This window comes from Charadrius vociferus, unplaced genomic scaffold (genome assembly GCF_000708025.1).
Source record: "Charadrius vociferus isolate BGI_N301 unplaced genomic scaffold, ASM70802v2 scaffold505, whole genome shotgun sequence".
NCBI classification, from domain to species: domain Eukaryota; kingdom Metazoa; phylum Chordata; class Aves; order Charadriiformes; family Charadriidae; genus Charadrius; species Charadrius vociferus.
This window is the reverse complement of record NW_009648645.1, coordinates 1830342-1849854: the sequence shown is the minus strand read 5'-3', so window position 1 is coordinate 1849854 and position 19513 is coordinate 1830342. Positions and strand designations below refer to the sequence as shown.

At 38.4% G+C, this 19513-nt stretch overlaps 1 protein-coding gene across 1 annotated transcript in view; it reads right to left on the bottom strand.

The window, feature by feature from the left end:
* RORB (RAR-related orphan receptor B) overlaps positions 1–3378 on the bottom strand; it is a gene marked incomplete at its 5' end in the record, with an annotated part of 35141 nt that extends 31763 nt beyond the window's left edge. The window contains 1 exon segment of the mRNA XM_009886405.1: positions 3277–3378. Within this exon segment, the coding sequence (XP_009884707.1) occupies positions 3277–3378 (102 nt within the window).
* Positions 3379–19513: the final 16135 nt, after the last annotated feature.

Below are 19513 nucleotides of genomic sequence, written 5' to 3'. Positions count from 1 at the left end.
GCCAAAGTGGTTGTGCCTTTCTGGGCTGGTTTGCAAACAGCTCTGAATAGAGCCAAAAAGCAAGAGTTAACTTCATTTGTCGGGCAAAACCAGTGTCATCTCTGCAGAGGCTGACAGACAGTAGTACCAAGCAATGGAAACCGTGGCAGCTGTGTGTTTTGGGGGAAAGAGACTGGGGAAGCAACAAGACATCAGTGTCACAGGGCTCAGTTGGCTTGCTTAATGCAAGTAGTGCCTGAATTCTCACTCAAGTTGTGGTGAACCCAGTGAAGATGGCGTGGGGTGTCAGTAACAACAGGCGACAGACATGGCATCCCACCAAGGACACCGACAGCACTAGTTCCTCTGATTGAACCGAAAGATAATCACTTCATCTGGCCTGTGGTGTCTTTATCAGTGATAATAGTATATCTAAAAACTAAACTAAATTTTATGATTTGCACTTTTAAGAACATGGATGTCCTTTAAGGAAACTCTCAGAAAAAATCTGGTGCGGACTTATCGGATCCTGGCTGACCAAAACTTTCCTGAAACTATGGAGGTGAGTTTAATCTGAGGCTAAATGGATGCTAATTGCAGATATTTCTACTCTATATGCTGAAATTTACAGGCAATCCTGGTTTTGACATGCAAAGAATTTTCTAGTTTAAATGTTTAGATTTTAGCAGCTCCTATGTGAATATGGATTTGAGAGAACAAATGAATCAAATAACATCAAAAAACCCCACACAACTGTCTAGCATTGACTGTGCCTTATCCTGTAGTGCTGTTTTTTCCCATTATGGTTGATCTCATCTCAGAAGAATTTGTTTGTTTCTTCTTTGCCCTTCTTAGGGAAAAATCAAGGGTTACATAATCCAATTAATCTACAGCAGGTAATTTATTTTTCAGAGGAGACTTTTGTACTCTTTTTCTCCTGCATAAGATCTACATGTTGTCTTACAAAGTACAGACAATCCTTTCATTTCATTTTTTGGGGGATCTTTATATAATATTAGCTGGCAAGAATTCCATTTGAGGCAAGGAGGATGAAGCTCATTACTGAGGAGCTACGGAATTAAAGACAAGTTTGCCTGCATTCCCAACACTGACAAGTCTTTCTGCATCTTGAACAAGTCACTTTATCCATCACCAACAGCCAGTCTGAGAAGGAAAATGGTCACAGGAGCTATCCTCTAAATGCTGGCAAAAGAGCGGTAGCAAATACTTTGCTCAGGGGGTAGGAAGGAGAGATGATAAAAGACTTCTCAGCAAAAGAAGGAGCCACAGAGACAGACGGGATGGACAACTGTCTTCAGGTTTCACCCTTTCAGTGACGACAGTGGCAGAGCCGCCATTTTCTTCAACAGGTCCAGCGTACACAGGCACGCACAGGAAACAGCAGTAATATTGATAGTGCCCCTTAAGCACTTATAATATGCATTTGCAGCAGCATAGCTAATGTAGGGACACGGAGTTAAAGGATTTCCTGTCCCTTGAAGTCTGTAGCACCGCCACTGGTGCTACAACCCTCCGATGCTGTGTCCTGAAATGCCGCGTCTGTCTGTGCTCAACGTGTGTGTGTGCTTGTGGAAGCAGTTCTCACCTCTTTCTTCCACACGTGGTCTCCCTCTTAATTAATTCAGATTTCTAACACATTTCAGACAAAAGGAGCCAGAAATGACCAGTTATTAGTACGCAGGCTGAGCAAATAGTTATTTAATTGCTGGGCAATGAAAAGCAGAGTTGCATTGCCTGAGACAGCGCTTACCTTAAAAGAGAGCTCTGACAGACTGAGATGCCTCCCATTGGACCTGATGTGAAAACTGACATCTTTTTTTCACAACAGGCTCACCAAACAAGATTAGACTAACTGATCTGATACTGCAAAACTGGCACAAAAACAATAGGGTTAACACTGTCATAAGTGGAAGAGAAGCTCTTTATCTCAATAAGCAGTCTACACACAGAGCTGAGGGGTATCATCTCCTCTTGAGGCACACACAAGGGCCAGCATTAACCCTAATCACATCTACAGGAGAGGCTACCCCTAACTGCTCTGTGAGTGCTGAGTACTGAGACAAGACACTGTTTTTATGCTTAAAGCATTTTCCTCCTGTAGCTTTTGTGCCAATTTTGAAGTATCAGATCAATTAGCCCAATCCTGTTTCATGTGATCATCATAAGAAGATGCTTATTTCTAGTCCAGTGTCACAATAAGACACTGATATACTGCGGATTATTCCATTTACAATTGTTAACATTTCTGAAAGAAATCTGATCATTGACAGTATATTGCTTCTTAATATCTTGGCATTAAAAGCTTTCTTTTGGGAATGGGTACACCTAAATTTTCATTTTTTTCAGATGTTCTAGAATTTTGTAAAGCATTAATAAATACAGACTTGCCATTTCACTCTACAAATATGCACCCACTTTCAAATGTACCGGTTTGTGTGTTTCCACATAGAAAAAATCAAAGATGCTGCCTTTTCACCTTTGCAATTTCACATTTACAGTCAAAGCCGAAATACCAACATGTAGTAAGAAATTCTAGTTTTCCCTAAGTAATTATATAATTCCTTAGTAAAAAAAATCACAGAATATTTTTGAAGTTGAAAACGGAAGCCTTTCTTCTCTTGGCTTGAGGTCTTATTTGTGATATTTGAGGTAAAATGCCTGGGATACTATGTTAATATGACCAAGCAGTATGGAAGGGGTTTTTGCACCCCCCTAACCCCCTCTTTTTTTTTCTTAACCTCCAATTCCCAGCAATTACCCTGTGGTGGAGCCTATAAGGAATAAGACAAAGGTTCCTTTTACACTACTTATAATGCAAGGCATTTTTTCTTTTGGAGATTACAACTGGGCCTGCAGAGAATACAAACGGGATAAAATAGGACCCAACTGACACCTGTAAGCTTTTAAGATGTTGAACTGAGGTACTGTGCCAACTTTTAATGCCACATGGATTGTATAGGAAACAAGATAAGAAATCCATCTCTCAAGCTGATTTAAGGTAGAACAGGTGTGACTTACAGTTGACAGCCTCTGTATCAGCACTTACACTGCTTCAGATGCAATTAATTCATGTTTCAAACAAGGATGTAACTCTAAAGACTATTTGATGAGAAGGAGAGCAACTAGTAAAATTAGGCATGAAATTCATCCATACAAGCAGCAGGCTTTACAGCCTTTGGCACCACTTGCTTGAAAGCGTGTAAGAGTGTGTTATTGTATACAGATGCCTGAGGCTAATGCAGATGCTGATCACTATGCTGTATTAAAATCTCATACCTTGCAGCCTTCACATGTGATGACTCCATAGTGTATTCCAGAGGACTTATCACCACAAATTTTACATGGTATCACTTCAATTTGTGCTGAAAAAGAAATCAAGACAAATATTTTGAATACATAATTCTGTTTCATTTTTTTCATTCTAAAATGAAGATATTAAAAATTAGAGTTGGACAGCAGATAACCCGTTCAGAATGAAATGGCTTTGTTTTGTACCGTGTGTTTCTAAATGCTTTGGTTTGGCAAATTTTAATTGCTTCACATTATGTAGTTTCTACCATACCCCACAAAACTCTTCAACAATTCAATCTATCTCACAATTAGCAAGTTTTTCCTCATATTTTCCTTTTTTGGTTTTACTTGTTAATTTCATCATCATTGTTGCTGATGACAGTCATTAGGGGTCCTAAATAATTATCTAGATTATTCTTGCCTACATATATCAAATATCCACAAGACTTCATTTTTCTGAGGTAGAATTACATGGTATATTTTGATGCATTTTTCAAAGCATGAGAAGTGATGAAGTTTTCACATTTGACAGTGGGATCGAGTGCATTTGCTGACAACACCAAGCTGTGTGGTAAGGTAGACATGTTGGAGGGGAAGGGATGCCATCCAGAGGGACCTGGACAGGCTGGAGAGGTGGGCCCAAGCCAACATTGTGAAGTTCAACAAGGCCAAGTGCAAGGTCCTACATCTGGGTCAGGGCAATCCCAAGCACAAATACAGGCTCGGCGGGGAAAGGATTGAGAGCGACCCTGAGAAGAAGGACTTCGGGGTGCTGATTGATGAGCAGCTCAACATGAGCTGGCAATACGCAATTGCAGCCCAGAAGGCCAACCGTATCCTGGGCTGCATCAAAAGAAGTGTGGCCAGCAGGTCAAAGGAGGTGATTCTGCCCCTCTACTCTGCTCTGGTGAGACTCCACCTGCAGTACTGCGTCCAGCTCTGGAGCCCCCAACATAGGAAAGACATGGACCTGTTGGAGCAGGTCCAGAGGAGGGCCAGGCAGATGATCTGAGGGTTGGAGCACCTCTCCTATTAGGACAGGCTGAGAGAGTTGGGGTTGTTCAGCCTGGAGAAGAGAAGGCTCTGGGGAGACCTTATAGCAGCCTCCCAGTACATAAAGAAAGCCTACAGGAAAGCTGGGGAGGGACTTTTTACAAGGGCATGTGATAGGACAAGAGGGAATGGCTTCAAACTGGAAGAGGGTAGATTTAGATTAGATATTAGGAAGGATTTTTTGACTGTGAGGGTGGCAAGACACTGGAACAGGTTGCCCAGAGAAGCTGTGGATGCCCCATCCCTGGAGGTGTTCAAGGCCAGGTTGGATGGGCCTTTGAGCAACCTGTTCTAGTGGAAGGTGTCCCTGCCCATGGCAGGGGGATTGGAACTCAATGATCTTCAAGGTCCCTTCCAACCTAAACCATTCCATGATTCTATGATCCTTCAGATTATGGCTTCAAAACAGAAAAAGATACCAATCCCACTGGCAGAGATAGGCTTGCAAATGACTCCTTAACCTCTCCTTCTCTTCAAGCTATTTGTTTCAGCACCAGGTCATATACAGGCAAGGTCTACAGACTGAGTTTAAGTATCCTATGGCTGTGTTCTGGGAAAGGCAGGTACTATCTGAAAATGTTTGAATATGGATATGCTTCAGATCCTTTTATAAATATAAGGGCCATTTAATTCAGAGAAGGAAAACATATTTCACTATCTTCCATGTATTTTTTTTTTTGCTAACATAGCTGTTTACTTCCTTCAACTACTTTGAATGCAGTATATTTTTCTTTTGACAATGCTGTAAGAGTGCATACTCTGAAATGTAAAGAAGGATTGTGCCTTTATTCTACCCAGATGTGTTGAGAAGAAACGGAAAACCTATTTTCTTTCCCTTTCATTTGTTTTCCTATGTGGGATGCATGCCTTCTTGCAATTGTCCTGCCTCTTGGAAGCAGTATCACACTTGGCATGGATCAGTACTCCTGGTAGATGTCTTTTCCCCCTGCTCAGGGCAACAATAGCAGCAGTTCTCTGCAACACAAGTCACTCGTAAAATCCTTGGATAGCAAAGCTGAGAGCTTTTGTAGTAGGGCTACCCTAAGCACAAGGATTGCTAACTGTTAGTACTTTAAGTGGACACATCCAACTCTAAAATGGATTGGGAGACAGGGAAATAAGGTTATTGTCCAGATGCTCATCCTAAGAAAAGCATTCCATTTCAAACCTGTGGGCATTTGAAAAGTTTATATATGCTGAAAAAATGTACTTAAAAATGACTGCACAATGTAAGCTAAGCACTAAGCACGCTTGTACAGCGGATGCTGTGACAATGTAATGACATAGTGTGGATTTTGCCCCGTTTCTACCTATGGTTATCATTTATCACTCTTAGCAGAAGCCAAGAGTTACCTTCGTACTACTGTGTGGTTAAATCAGAGGCAGAACCGTGTCCCATTGAGCCACCACACTTCCCACTGAAAGATGCATGGCATCCCCTACTCCCCTAGCCCCTACACAGGGCAAAGGCTTACCAAGGTAAACTCCACAAGGTGAACGCTAGCAGAACCCTCTTCTCTGGAAAGTCAAGTAACAGTTCCCTTGGGACACCATACTCCAAAAGGAATCAGGGAAGAGGGACGTTCATGTATGGCTAAAGAAACTTTATTTCCCCACTATGAGCTCAGTTTCCTGGGATGCTGTCTCTGATCAGGCACATTTTTAAGCAAGGCTTAGGGAAACAAACCACTTTTTAAACAGCTCCTAATCCAGGATGGATAGAATTTGTTTTATTGTATGTTCTGGATGGAGACAGCCCAGAAACAAAATCTTGCCCTTCTTTGTACTTAAGGAAGTTCATATTTTGAAATAAAATTTCCTATGTCATTCACAATTTTTGGGTTAGCTTCTGTATCCCGTTTTGTTTTCATGAACTAGGTGGTGGTAGTTGCTTTACCCATTAGCTAACCTGACATGACAGACACACAAAAAAGAAGGCAATTCCTTACAGAAAAGCATCTGTGGTTTCTTGGCAATTTTGCCAGGCTTATCCTGCTCAGAAATTCCTATACCTTATCCCCATTGAGTTAATTAAAACATTTAAACATGCACCTCCAGGTACTGCTGTTTGAGAGGATAGTTTGAGTAATTGCTCACAGGTCTCTGCTTAGAGACATGTGGAGGGAGCCAGGCTCAGCTCTGGGACCACAGGCTGCTTTATGTTGACAAGCCTCAAAGACATGTGTCAATGTTAGAGGCAGGAACTACAGTGGGAACAAGAGGAGCTCTTCAGGAAAAGACAAGATAAAGGAATAAAAAAGAAAACCCAAACAATATGAAGGTACTTTTAATGTGACCTGCATATGCAGTTTGTAACTGCAATAGGAGCAGAGATAAAAGAATTGATCCTGTGACACTCGTTGCATTTAGCACAGTACTCGTTACTGTGACCAATCAATAATTTCATGTATGGCTTGCAATTGTAAGCACCATGTTCACGGTAAACATTTGCGGACCAGGTCACTAAATGCTGAGGCCCTGGATTTCAATTAGTATGAAATAAATACTTTAGACTTGCAACTCATCAGTTAATTCAAACCCTTATTCAAGACTCACCATTCTATAAATTAGTAAATACAGGATGTCTAGGAAATTGCTACTGTGGCTCCTTAGAGAGCTAACAGAAAAGGCAGCATCTTTACGACACAGAAGGCATTTGAAGAAGTTTGGAAAAGTAGACTCTGCTACTGTCTCCAAGGCATTTCTTTTTGTTCATAAGACAGCAGAACAATTTAAGGATTCGTAACAGAAAACTCGAGTCATTAATTGTACAGGCCAGATGAAAAAGAAGCCACTGTATTCCCAGAAACCTCTTGAATTACTGTAATTAACACCCAGTGTACCAGGTTTCTTTTGCAGATTTAATGATTGTCAGAGGCTACTACACCTTTTTCACATTGTATCTTTGTTCAGCCACCTATAATTTTATGTTGTTTTTCTTCTTCCCTTCTCCTCTTAGATCAACAGTTTAGGGACCTGTATATCCTACCTCTCTTTATAGCTATTATAAAACAAGCAGTTTGCTTCTGAAGTCCTTATGTATATAAAGCGCATTGGTTCAGTACCTCTTCCTGAATATTGAAGCAAAAATGTAATGAAATAGTAATAGTGGAGTTTCCACAATGATAACTTTCAGCAGCACAGGAATAGAACTTGTTTTCTTCCAATGTAGTAAATATGAGGAAGGAATAAGAGCAAAACTACTTATCTCCACTTTTAAATCCTCCCGCTTGCCTTCTTACCCACCAACCTTAATAATGCAAATAAGAATAAGGGCTCCTGACTCTTTTCAAGCAATAACACTGGTCTCAACTGTCCATTTCACCAATTTTTCAATAAGCATGTTCGATTTTCATCCTGTCTTGAGCTGTATCACTCAAGAGAAGCCTGCAAAACCACCATCACCCTGATGTCTAACAAAATGTTCATAATGTTTGGATACACACTGCATTGTGGTTGCTCCTTATCACCAACTGTAGCTTCTCTCATCAGTACCAGAGGACCATCCCGTCTCTCTGTCGTATTCATCTCTTGCTTTATACTTAAGTTTAAAGTTCTCTGGGGCTGGGAACTGCCACTAGATTTCTATGGTGCCCTACAAATTAGAATGTTGCAATGGAAATTAATTAATTCTACATGACTAGTAATAATAATACACAGATGCTGGGTTTACCACCTGGAACCTAATTCATTCTCTCAGGACAAAAGGATGAAGGGTAGAATTCTATTAAGGAAGCAAATACAAAATCACCTCACACATTTGAAATGAAAACTTGGGTAAAAACAAATATGTACTTAAAACCACCTTCAAACCAAGCATTAACTATTTTCTCAAATGCTGCCCCAAGAGCAATAAAAATGTAGATGGAGCTGCTTTCTTTCTCTTTTTTTTTTTTTTTCGTTACCAGCCAAAAATTTACTGACAGGCACAAAATTCATTATCCTAAAAGCAGGGCAATATTCAGGTTCCAAGAATTGTATATTGGTGAAATTAAGAATAAATCTGGAAGGAGATAGACAGTTAATTTGCTATATTCCTCTTGAAACAAAGATAAGAGTCAACAAGACAGCTAATGTGCCCGTTGTGTATTTGTGAGGGCTGCCACTCACATGCATAGGTTGTCTAACAAGAAAAAAGCAAAGCTCATGTTTTATATAATCTCAATTTAACATCTGAGGAACTTAATCTGGAAGAGACAGGACTATAATCTCCCAGACCTGTAGCTTTGGTTCCAAGGGGAAAAAAGACTCAAGCTTTCAATATTTAGTTCTTGATCAAAAGAGGATACTAAAGCATGCTGGGCATGAACTTTGAAGAGGAAGTCCGCTCTCTAATTTGTTGATCCAGGAGGGATTGCACTTGGAAACATCAAGGCTAATCAGAGAACCAAAAGCAAAAAGAAGCAGCTCCTTCACCTACCAAGAATTCCCATCATCCTTAAGCAAAATGCGAGCAGATTGGCCCAGTTCACTTTCATGTTTGCATCCCTAAGTGATTTTAAATTAAGTATATTCAGCATTTTTATCTAGTTGCCAACTCTGCTTTTTTTATCTCGACCTCTGTGAGTAAGACAGGTTTTTTTCTTTGCATGTTACCATCAATAGAAGTTTCCGCTATAAGTTAGGCTACCAACTAGATCTCGGTATCCCCTTTGCCACTGGATTAGGTATTCTGTGGCTTCATAGCAAGACTTCAGGTGCTTTGCATTTGTATTTAATAATCTGAAAATATACAGCTGAGGATACTAGTTATGTTTTCAGCCTGTGTCATACCTCATGCAGTGAGAGCTACATAGTTAGCAATATCTCAGCCAGCTAATTAATGCCAGTTAATGTTAATTAATGTGTCTGTAGATACATTTGCTGTCAGCCATACCCCAAATGAGCCATTACAGTAAGCAGATATGATGGAATTCACCCAGGAAAGCAAGGTTTTCATAAAATCTTAGTGTTTTTGCACAGTAATACGCACAACTCGGACTGTGAGCCTGGACCCTGGACTTCGTTAGAGCTATGAAGACTGTCAGGTCCGCTCTGCCCAGGGCCGTCTCTGCATGTGCAGCAAGGCTGATGATTCCCAAATACGGCAGTCCTACAGCTTATGTGCGGAGACGTACAAATTCCCCAGAAGCAGAAGTTCTTTTATATCTATATGTCTCACTAGGCACACACAGTAGATTTGGTCTGTACATGATCTGTAAAAACTTGTCATGAATTTCAAGGTAAGTGGTAGTCCTGGAAGTTGGCTATTGAGAAATCTGATAGATCTTTGCTCAAAATAGATGAGGAGGGATAGATTACGGCTAACAAGATTGTTTTTCCCATAAATCCACAAAATTGTCAGGTCTGATTTCTTTCATAGTGTTGCACTCTTAGCTCAAGTTTTTTTAGTTTACAATCAACATCACTTGGAAGGCTTTTTGGTGACATAGTTTCTTTTCCCTTTCCTCTTTTATGATTTTCCAGTGGAAAAATTAAAAAAAGAAAGAAAGAAAGAAATAGCACTGACTTGTACATCAACTCTTCTTACAGATCAACTCTGCCCTTTATTGCATGGTTATTCTAAAGACTGTTGGAAAAGAACCTTTTAAAACCTCAAGGTTTTTTGACGGAAAAAGAAGTCTTTATGTAGTCACCCTGTGCATCCTTGTTGTGTACATTAAAAAAATATTTTTTAAAAGAAAAGGTAAGATCAAACCTTAGAAATATGCACGACAATGTCTGTAGACTGATGAAAAGCTTCAAAATTGCATGCTATATATTATGCAGGTTTTGCATATGAAGGAAACGTGTTTATATCTGCATCGTAGAAATACACTTTGGAAGACTTTTTGCATCTGTTTCATGGCCATAATAATGTTTACAGACCACTGTGAAATGCTTTGAAATAGACAGATGAAGTAATATGAGTTCAAATGATTATGACTGCTCCAGAGATAAAGGTAATCTCCAAACTACTCACATTATCTATCTTTTTGTATCTTATTGTTACATACTAATTTTGGAACAAATCTGGAAAGAATGATATGCAGATAATACTTGCCTTTACATTCAGCAGAGGTGAAATTATTGGGAAAAAAATGAGCGCACTAGAACAACCTTTTCCCATCACAATAAGAACAGAAATGAGAAAAAATGTGTTTGTTCAAATGCCCTTTCTTTCCTTTCCTGAGTATAACTACAATGGATCTAGCAGTGTTTAACAATTTAGGAATAGTAAAACGTTGCTATGCTTGTGATGGTCAAGGGATATATATGAGATTGTCAGGTAGAAGTAATATCTGTTATTAGACCAAGGGAGACATTATTTTAAAAAGGAATGCTTTTGGACCCCTAGCTTTTTATCACACCTTAGATGGGAGCAAAGGACTTCAAGCTTAAAACAGGCTAAGGATAATTGCTCAGAGCTGAATTTCATTATGCTAATCAATTAGAAAAGCTGCAAGATTTGCAAGGTTAGATGATTCTCTGTGGAGTAAAGGTAGTTGTGAGCAAGAGAACCATAAGAATCTTAAGACCAGTGACCTGACATTGTGAGATAATTGATATATACTCATTTTGGATTACCAGTCTTTTTTTTTTCTGCAAAAATGATGATTTTTATGAGTTAAAAAAATTTGTAAATTAACAGAAAATCTGAATTTCCATGGGGTTGTTACAAGACAGTGGTGGTGATGCTGTTTCCTGGAGTCCAAATAAACGCTGTGCAGTTTTTGCCAAGAATGGCAGTCCAACACTCCATGAAACAGTGAAAGGTTAGGAAGATGCCAAAGGCACAGAAATTACTACCTAGCAGCTTGTTTGTTTTATTTATTTTGGACAAGACAGACTTGTTGAAGTGCATATGTAGTGCAAGTGTCTAGGTCTGCCCCAGACTTTTGTAGGATGGTTCACTGGCAGGGAAGGCAGCAGAAGAGAAGCAGAACTGCCTATATCCTCTGCAGGGAAATGATGGTTAACACAGACAAGTACAGCCCAGTGTCCAGGTCCAAAAAGCTGAAAATCAGCTCCCTTGTCAGAAGCTATGGGTCAAAGCTTGACCCTTAAAAGGTGGTACTCAGAGAGGTCAGAAAGGGTCAAAGGATCAGTGAACTTTGACAACTAACCTGCCACTCCGTAAACCTGTACAGAAGCATTTTCACTGCCTCTCAACATGTGCTTCACTATAATAATCTATGAACTCTTTTCCCTAGTAACTCATATGCATGGAAATTATGTGTGTAACTTCAAAGGGTGGTGCTACAGTAAAACAAGTTACCACACAACAAAAACAGGTTGCCAGACCGAAGATTTGGGCTCCATAGGTGAGTTCAAATCAGAAATATTTAATTAAATTCTTAAAGTCTTATCCTGGGCTCCATACAGAGCACAGATACTTGCCTTATTCCCAGGGAAAGATTTAAGTGTATAATAAATGCAGAATTATTACTGTACAGTTTCTACTTCCCTCAAAGACTCAAGCAATGGTTCTGCTGATACTGCACACTTTCCCTGAAGAGATTATTACGGTAATCCCAAATATTATACTACCCAAGCTATCTTATGGTTGAGCTCATCAGATCCAATGTTCTGCAAATAATCTCTAGCAGCTTTAGCTAGTGTTTATTATATAAGCTGGTCAGGATAGATATTTGAGCAGCGATGACCATGTTTTCTATGCAATTCTCCATACAATAAATGTGCACTTGCTCAAAAAATAGCAGCATATACAGAAAATACGTTGCACACGCGTGCGTAAATGAGAAGTATATGAAAAGTGTACTTAGTATTTACTCTGCCAAACTATTTGTCATAATTTGTGGGTGTTTCACTTACATGGTTTACAATATAGCAGGCATTTAGCTGGACAAGTTCTTTTCCCTCCATACTTGTCTTTACTCAGAAAGCTACTCAGGGTGTGCCCAGTGTTTCTGAATTACTCTTTCCTGACAGACAACAATTCATGGCTATTTTTTTTTTCGTCTTCTGGATAAATCGACTAATGAACTTTGCAAATGAAGAGCCCAAATAGCATGATAAACATTTACAGTCTATTCTGCCTGTTGAGAGCTGGCTGAAATTGTCGTGCAAGACTCAGCATCTTAGTGGGAATACTTTATGTTAGATATGCAGAGATGACTGCTGTACAGTTACAAAGCCTCGTAGCACAAAATGAGATGTTGCAGGAAGAGGGTCTGAAGACCTTCTGTTTTCAAGGCTGTGGGATCCCACATGACCTTATCTTTACTCACATCCACCCAGTGTTACTGCTTGCTGGAGTGGGGTGGAAATGAACTTAAAACTTACTTCAGCCTGCAGTGGAAGGAAGGTGTAGTGTTTATTCTCAGCTCTGTCTGTGGCAGCAACCTCTTCATCTCTTTGGCACTGGACTACAGCTGCACCACACTCACAATCCTTGCATTCCCCCCCCCTCCCTCTCTATTTGCATTGGGTTTTTTGGACGTCCCCGGTTTCCTGTACTTCCAGTACACTCAAAGCCATGCAAAATCATCACGGGAAATGAGGACTGTTGCACAGTTCAGGTCTCCACACAGAACCAGCTGACACTCAGCAATTTGAGTATTCATGACTCAGTTGCCACTAAACAGAGCCTGGAGCCAGCCTCTGTATAACCAGAGGCTTCAAGTATAATCCTATTTAACTCCTCTTCTACAACTGTTTATTTTCTAAACTGCTTCTCAAGCACTTCTCAAGATAAAGGGAAGAAAGGCTGCACCAACATCTGGGATGGACATCTATAAGAAACAGTAACATCATGTGGGATGGGTGTTAGTAGTGCAATATTACAGTGCACTGCGAATGCTTAAGGGTTTAGGAGGTTTGTTCAATCTGTGGATACACACAAAATAGAGTTGCTGGACCTACAAAGAGTGTAATTTCAGAGAAAGTAACAACTGGGCCAGAACCTTGTTCTATTGTCCCACCTCCCAAGTATTTTTTTTTTCCCCAGTGTTTTTACTTCATGGAAAAGTTGTCTGCAAATTATGAAATACTCAGTTTAAAATGTTTTCTTCTTTTGGAAATATATACAATAACAGAGAAGAATCAAATAATCTAAATCTTTACTTCTGAAAACGAGTAAGTTAGTTATACACTGCTGGAAATATATACAATTAAAAATATGATAATAAAATCACTAAGTGACACTTAGAATGGAAAAGTACTTTACCTTCATATAAGTAAGTGAGCTCACCATTCAAATAAGTGGATATTTATGTTTTATATTCTTCCATTTCTGTGGAAATCCATACTAATTTTTACTGAGATCTCAGTATGTTCTACTTTTTATAAACAAAATACTGGAAATTAAAAGAAGGGAGGGTGAGATTTGAAAAAGTCCAAACCTAATACACACCCAACAAGAATAAGTAGTTCCACTTTTAAGATTTTGTAGGAAAAAGTAAGGTTTTAAATGTCAGCCTTAGTAGGAAAAAAAAGCATGTCAAAGTCCAGAAATCACTACATATGGTAGTATGCATAAAACGTCTAATAATTTTGTATTCTCTGTGCACTTTTAAAAAACAAATTTGTTTTTCTTTTGTAAGCATTGCTACAGTTATCTTATACATTGCCTCTCAGGATACTGTACCTAAATACGGTGTTTGACTTTACAAGTTATGAAAATGTGACTTAAAATTACTTAAAGACAATTTAAAAGAATACTCAGTGGTTACTAATGGCTTTTGCAGCTTTGAAAAACATTATTTTCCTACTTTTCTCTCTCTTTTACACATATTTAGTTATACGGAAGATACAGAAAAAGACTTTCACATCTAACAATCAAACACAGATATGTTTCACATGGTAAGTATTCTGCTTTGGAAATCACATATAAAATAAAATAAAATAAAATAAAATAAAATAAAATAAAATAAAATAAAATAAAATAAAATAAAATAAAATAAAATGTTTCTTTTGCTTTATCAATTAGCCCAATACCTTATTCATCAAACTAACATAGCTGATTGCATATACCACATCACTGTTACCAGCAAAACACCTCTCTTTATATTTATTTGAATATGCATGCCTGCAAGATTGTTTAAACATTTAATTATGTTAATTGATCCTATCCTCAATTTCCCCCAAATATTACATCCCCAGTATGAAATTTCATAGTTGTATCACTTATTGTAGCAAGCAAATGTCACAATAGTTACATTTCTGGAAATTAAGTCCTGGGAGGTTTCTTTTATCTGATGCTGGAAATTAAGCACAAAAGGTAGACCAGCACTAACCAGTGAAGTATATACATTGAGTCATCTGAACATGTACATTTAACTACAGAAAAGCCAAAGGACTTTCAGGAAGTCCTGCACACAGAATATCAAACACTACAGAGTGTGGACCATAGACAAAGGTGCGTGAAGGGTGTAACAGGGGAGTACAAAGTGTTATTTTGCACACTGATAAGTAAAATTTGTGTCAACATCCCTGCTTCCCCCCGCAAACCTGACCTTCAACACTCCTATTCCATGGAATGTTTCTCATTCCTGGAATCTATGTAAATCTATTTGTCCATTACAATTAAAAACGTTCAAGTATACTGTTTTCTGACTGCTTTATGCAAGATGTCTTCAGCAAAATTTCAGCTCATTTGACTATTACAATCATATACTTTGATTAACAATACTTTGGTGAACCACAGGGCATGATGCAACTTAAAAACTCAAAGCATTTTAGTAAGCTAAATATATTGTATATTTGCAGTCCTGATAAACCACTAATTAATGCAGCTTTTAATGTTAAATGTTCTACAGCTTAAAGCTTCTTGCCAAAATAGCTAACTGTAACGCTCAAGGAAAAGTTGAGAGGGAAGAATACATAAGCATAGTTTATGTCTTTATTTTTGTTAATGAGCATGATTCAGTAGCAAAAGCCTTCTTCAAAATGGGAGTTGCTTTTTTTTTCTATTTCTTTTTTCCTTTTTTTTTTTCTCTTTTTCCTGTTAAGGCAGAAAATCATCAAGCTGGCTGCCCAAGGGAAAAAAGGGATGGGGAAACGTGTTTCTGTGGGTACAGATTTTGCTTCTGAGTTGCACTAAGTAAATTTGGAGCAATTCAACACACTTAAGTAGAATTATAGCAGTGCAGCAAAAAAGATGATCTAGCTTGCATTGCCTGACACTTTATGTAACTGCCATCACAGTCAATGGAATAATTCCCATCCACTTTGCTGGATCACTTTCCTTACGATACCATCCCCTGCACATTAGGCACAATATAACTCCTACAAGGCAAAATGACAAGAGACATAGGCAACAACAAACAAGTAATAGAAGTGATTTCAGTCTGAAACAACTCTGAAATCCTTCTGATGTACCCTTCTTAGAGCTTTTTGAATTTGTTCATATTTTTGATCATCACTATGGATTTCCACTTTTGCACATTTTTATTTAAAATCTTTGCCCCATCTTTTGAAAAGCAATCAAATCAGCTGGAGATATTCTTGGATTTGCATCTGTTGCTGTCTGAATAATGTTATACTTCCCAACTGTCTACTTACCGATTTAATCTGCCATCTTTTAACACAGTAGGAAGAATTAATCTTTAGTAAAACTCCAAGTGCAGTAGTTTCAAGGATAGATTTGGTATAGCAAAATTAATATTTCCCTATTTATTCTTCAGTGGAATATCTTACATTTTTAAGGAAGTGAAGAAGAAAAATGTTTCAACTCACCAGTTGCATCAGTTTTTATTCTGGGTTGAATATCACACATTTTGTCGTAAATAAATAAGACTCCTAGGAGCAGTACAGTATTCTTCCTACCCTACTTATTCACAGTTACACCTGTGCTGTTGCAAAAGGGGAGTCTTAACAGACTGCATTAACAAGATTAAATGGAAGAAGTGATAAAGCCATAGACTGTTCCATTTCATTAAGGAAGGGAGGAAGACTGCTGGAGGAACTAATTAATGAAACAACATTTTCTTTTGATACTATCTTCATGTAGAACGCATTTCTTATTCCAGCCCAGTCATTTAAATATAATACTTCTTTTCTGTATATTCTGAAAATAAATCTCAGCTTTCCTTTACCATTAGTTGTTTTTGTTTCAGACATATATAAGTAATGGAGGATTAGAATGGCAGACATAAGATGCCAAATTATTACAGATAAAACACTTGTCTTGTGAAATAACACCTATATCCTACCTACCTGCATCCAGAGCTGAAAAGTTAATTTGCTTACAGTGTTTTTAGACTCTTTGTGACAGACCTGACTGAACTGGCCCGTCGGACACCCATTGCATTAAAGGAATATCAACTGAATCCCAGTTGCCCTTAGTTGCCAGGGGGAACTTAGGGGTAAGCTCTCAGCATGAATCACTAACAGAGTTGCTCAGAGCCTGGAACTACTATTTTTTTTTTCCTAGGCTCCCACATTGGCTAGAATTGCATCCTGGTTCACAGGTTACACTTGCAAGGGCATGCAGTGGCTGTCATACACCAAGCACAGTATAGACAAACACAAAGAACTGCAAACTTTACACAGGCTTTCTGTCAAAACCAAAACACAGCAAAACAAGACATAAGAAGAGAGCACTTTTACAAGACAGCTGATACATTAAATACAGTGCCTCTCACTAATTCACTTTTCCCTTGAGAGAATCCTTGTGGGTTTTCTGTGCTTGGAAAGAATTTCCCTCACCTCCCCGTTATGCGTTCCCAGGCTTTTTTCTGGAAGAGCTCTGCAAGGTTACTTCATTTCCAGGTAACCTTTCCTTGTTAAACAATTTTCTCATGTCCTACCCTTTTGCATAAAGTACTGGTTGGAATAAGGGATGATTCAGATTTTAACAGTTCTGTCCTGCTAACTCTGCATATTCATTCCCTTGGAATTTGTGCCAAAGATAAAACAGAGAGGATTTCATTTTCAAGATTCAATAAGCCTGATACATACAGAAGACTGTTAATTCTACATACTATTAAAAAAAAATAATGTTCAAAATTGCTGCCATCTCAACCACTTTGCTTTGAATGCTTGTTCTTGTTAGATTCAACAGTTGAGGAATTTTCAAAAAAAGAAACTAATGCATGGGGAAATATTAGGGGAGAGTTCCAAAGTTTATGAAAATAAGGAGAATTATTGAAGTTTAGGAAAAGTACAGAAAACAAACAAATACATGAGCTGAGAATAGGCAGCCTGAAAAAATATTTTTCCAATAATAAGGAAAACATTATTTGAAGGGTAATAAGAAACAGGATGAGTTAATTACTTATAATAACTCATTTAAATCTGCATAAACATTACACAGCTATTTTTTTCATGACTGTTCCTAGAACTAGTCACGTAGGCTACATGTGATGCTGTGGGATTATAATCTTAAATAAGGTCCCAAACTTTTGGCCCGCTGCATTTCAGATGAATAAAACTCCCTGGCTTGCTAAAAGAATAGGAATTGCCCTCTCTCTATTATTTCATAAAGGGAAGCCTTTGATGTTATGGGGCATAATTTTTCTTGACTGGATAAATAATTGGTGTATAATTTTCCTCCTGTTGCAACAGCGTTTCATTCTGCTGAAGTAGTGATTGCCTAACAAGATTTTTAAGTCTCACTGTTTCATAATATATTACAGTTCCCTATTAGACACACCACTTTCCTCTCAGATAAAAAACATGGATCAAAGAAATGGCCAAAAGAAATGAACAACATTTAAGGGTTCTTTTTGCCTTTTCTTGCTCTCTAATTTGTGTAACTGAAAATTAGTTCTGCATGAGTCAGAAAGAAATCAATAGATTGTTGCCAAATATTACAGACCCTTCTGATGCAGGAATTAGTATCAAACTGGTACTGAGCAACGATTCCAGGCACAGTGGCTTTCAGATCGAGACTTATCACTCGACTAGCAGCCTAATAAATCACCCTGTATGTCCTGTCAAGCATGTTCTGCCTCTACAGGCATCAGGGCAGGAAGAATTTGGACACAGAAGTCTTAGGCAATGTTTGCGTTATGTAATAACTCAGTTCCAGAAGAAAATGGTGATCTCTAAATTCTTACAAAAATATAGTGATACAACGTAGTTTTCAATTCTAAGTTCATATTTCTAGAAATGTACTTCACTGACTCTCAGCTGAGCAAAAAAAAAAAAAGAAATTGAGGAACAATTACAAGAGCTCAACAAATATAAAATGAATACTCCACTCATCTATAGCATAGAATAAAGCAAGTTCTGACACCCACACGTTACTAGCTGCCTTTTGACCAGGAAGCTGTCTTATGAGCTGGCTTAATAACCTGAACCAATGGACAATCTGAATAAAAGGGGTCGCCATGCATTTAGCTTTCTTTTTAACTGTTTCAACACAAAGGGATCATAGAATCATAGAATAGTTTGGGTTGGAAGGGACCTTTAAAGGTCATCTACTCCACCCTCCCCTGCAACGAGCATGAAAAGGTCCTATTTGCACGTTCATGAAAAAATGTTGCCTGTGTTCGTTCCTGCCTGATGATGTTCAACAGAAAAGAGATTTTTTTTTTTGAATATGGTATCTTTTTTTAAGATCCAGAAAGAGAGGAACTTGACACCAAGGAACGCTACGGAATATAGCCTTATTGCTTAATGTCCTGACAGTAAATTCTCTCAATATAATTTGCTTAGCAGTTTATAGCATCTTATAACACACAGAGTGACAGGATTAAATATGGAAAAGAGAAATGTAGAGAAATTTATCCCAGTAATTTAAAAAGAATATAAACTATAAAAGTTGTTGTACAGAAACTGACTATTTCATGACTGTAAAAAAAAACCCACAACCCAAACCCACCCTCCTGAAAGACAAATGTATTAAAATTCAAAGAGGTAATCAATTGGGTATTACAGGTTTTTGTAGAAACTACAAATACTGGAGGACATGGTCTGCTCGAGCCATGTTGTGCACTTTGATAGCTAAGGGAGTCTTGCAGCTGTTGTGGGTAAAACTTGTTCTAGGTGATAGCTCTGGGAAAAATGATTTGGCTAGAGCAAGGGCAATCCAGCCACCACTGTAGAGACCAACAAATGTGGAGGTTACGAGGGAGGCACAGGGAGGTTTACTGCCATCCAGCCACCCTGCTCTTGTTAAAAGCAGGCTCCAGATGCATCCATAGGCAGGACTTTTTTTCCTCTTGCTGCTCTTGCTGTTTTTATCAAAAAGAATCGAGCTGTCTGGGGAGAGAGGGGAATG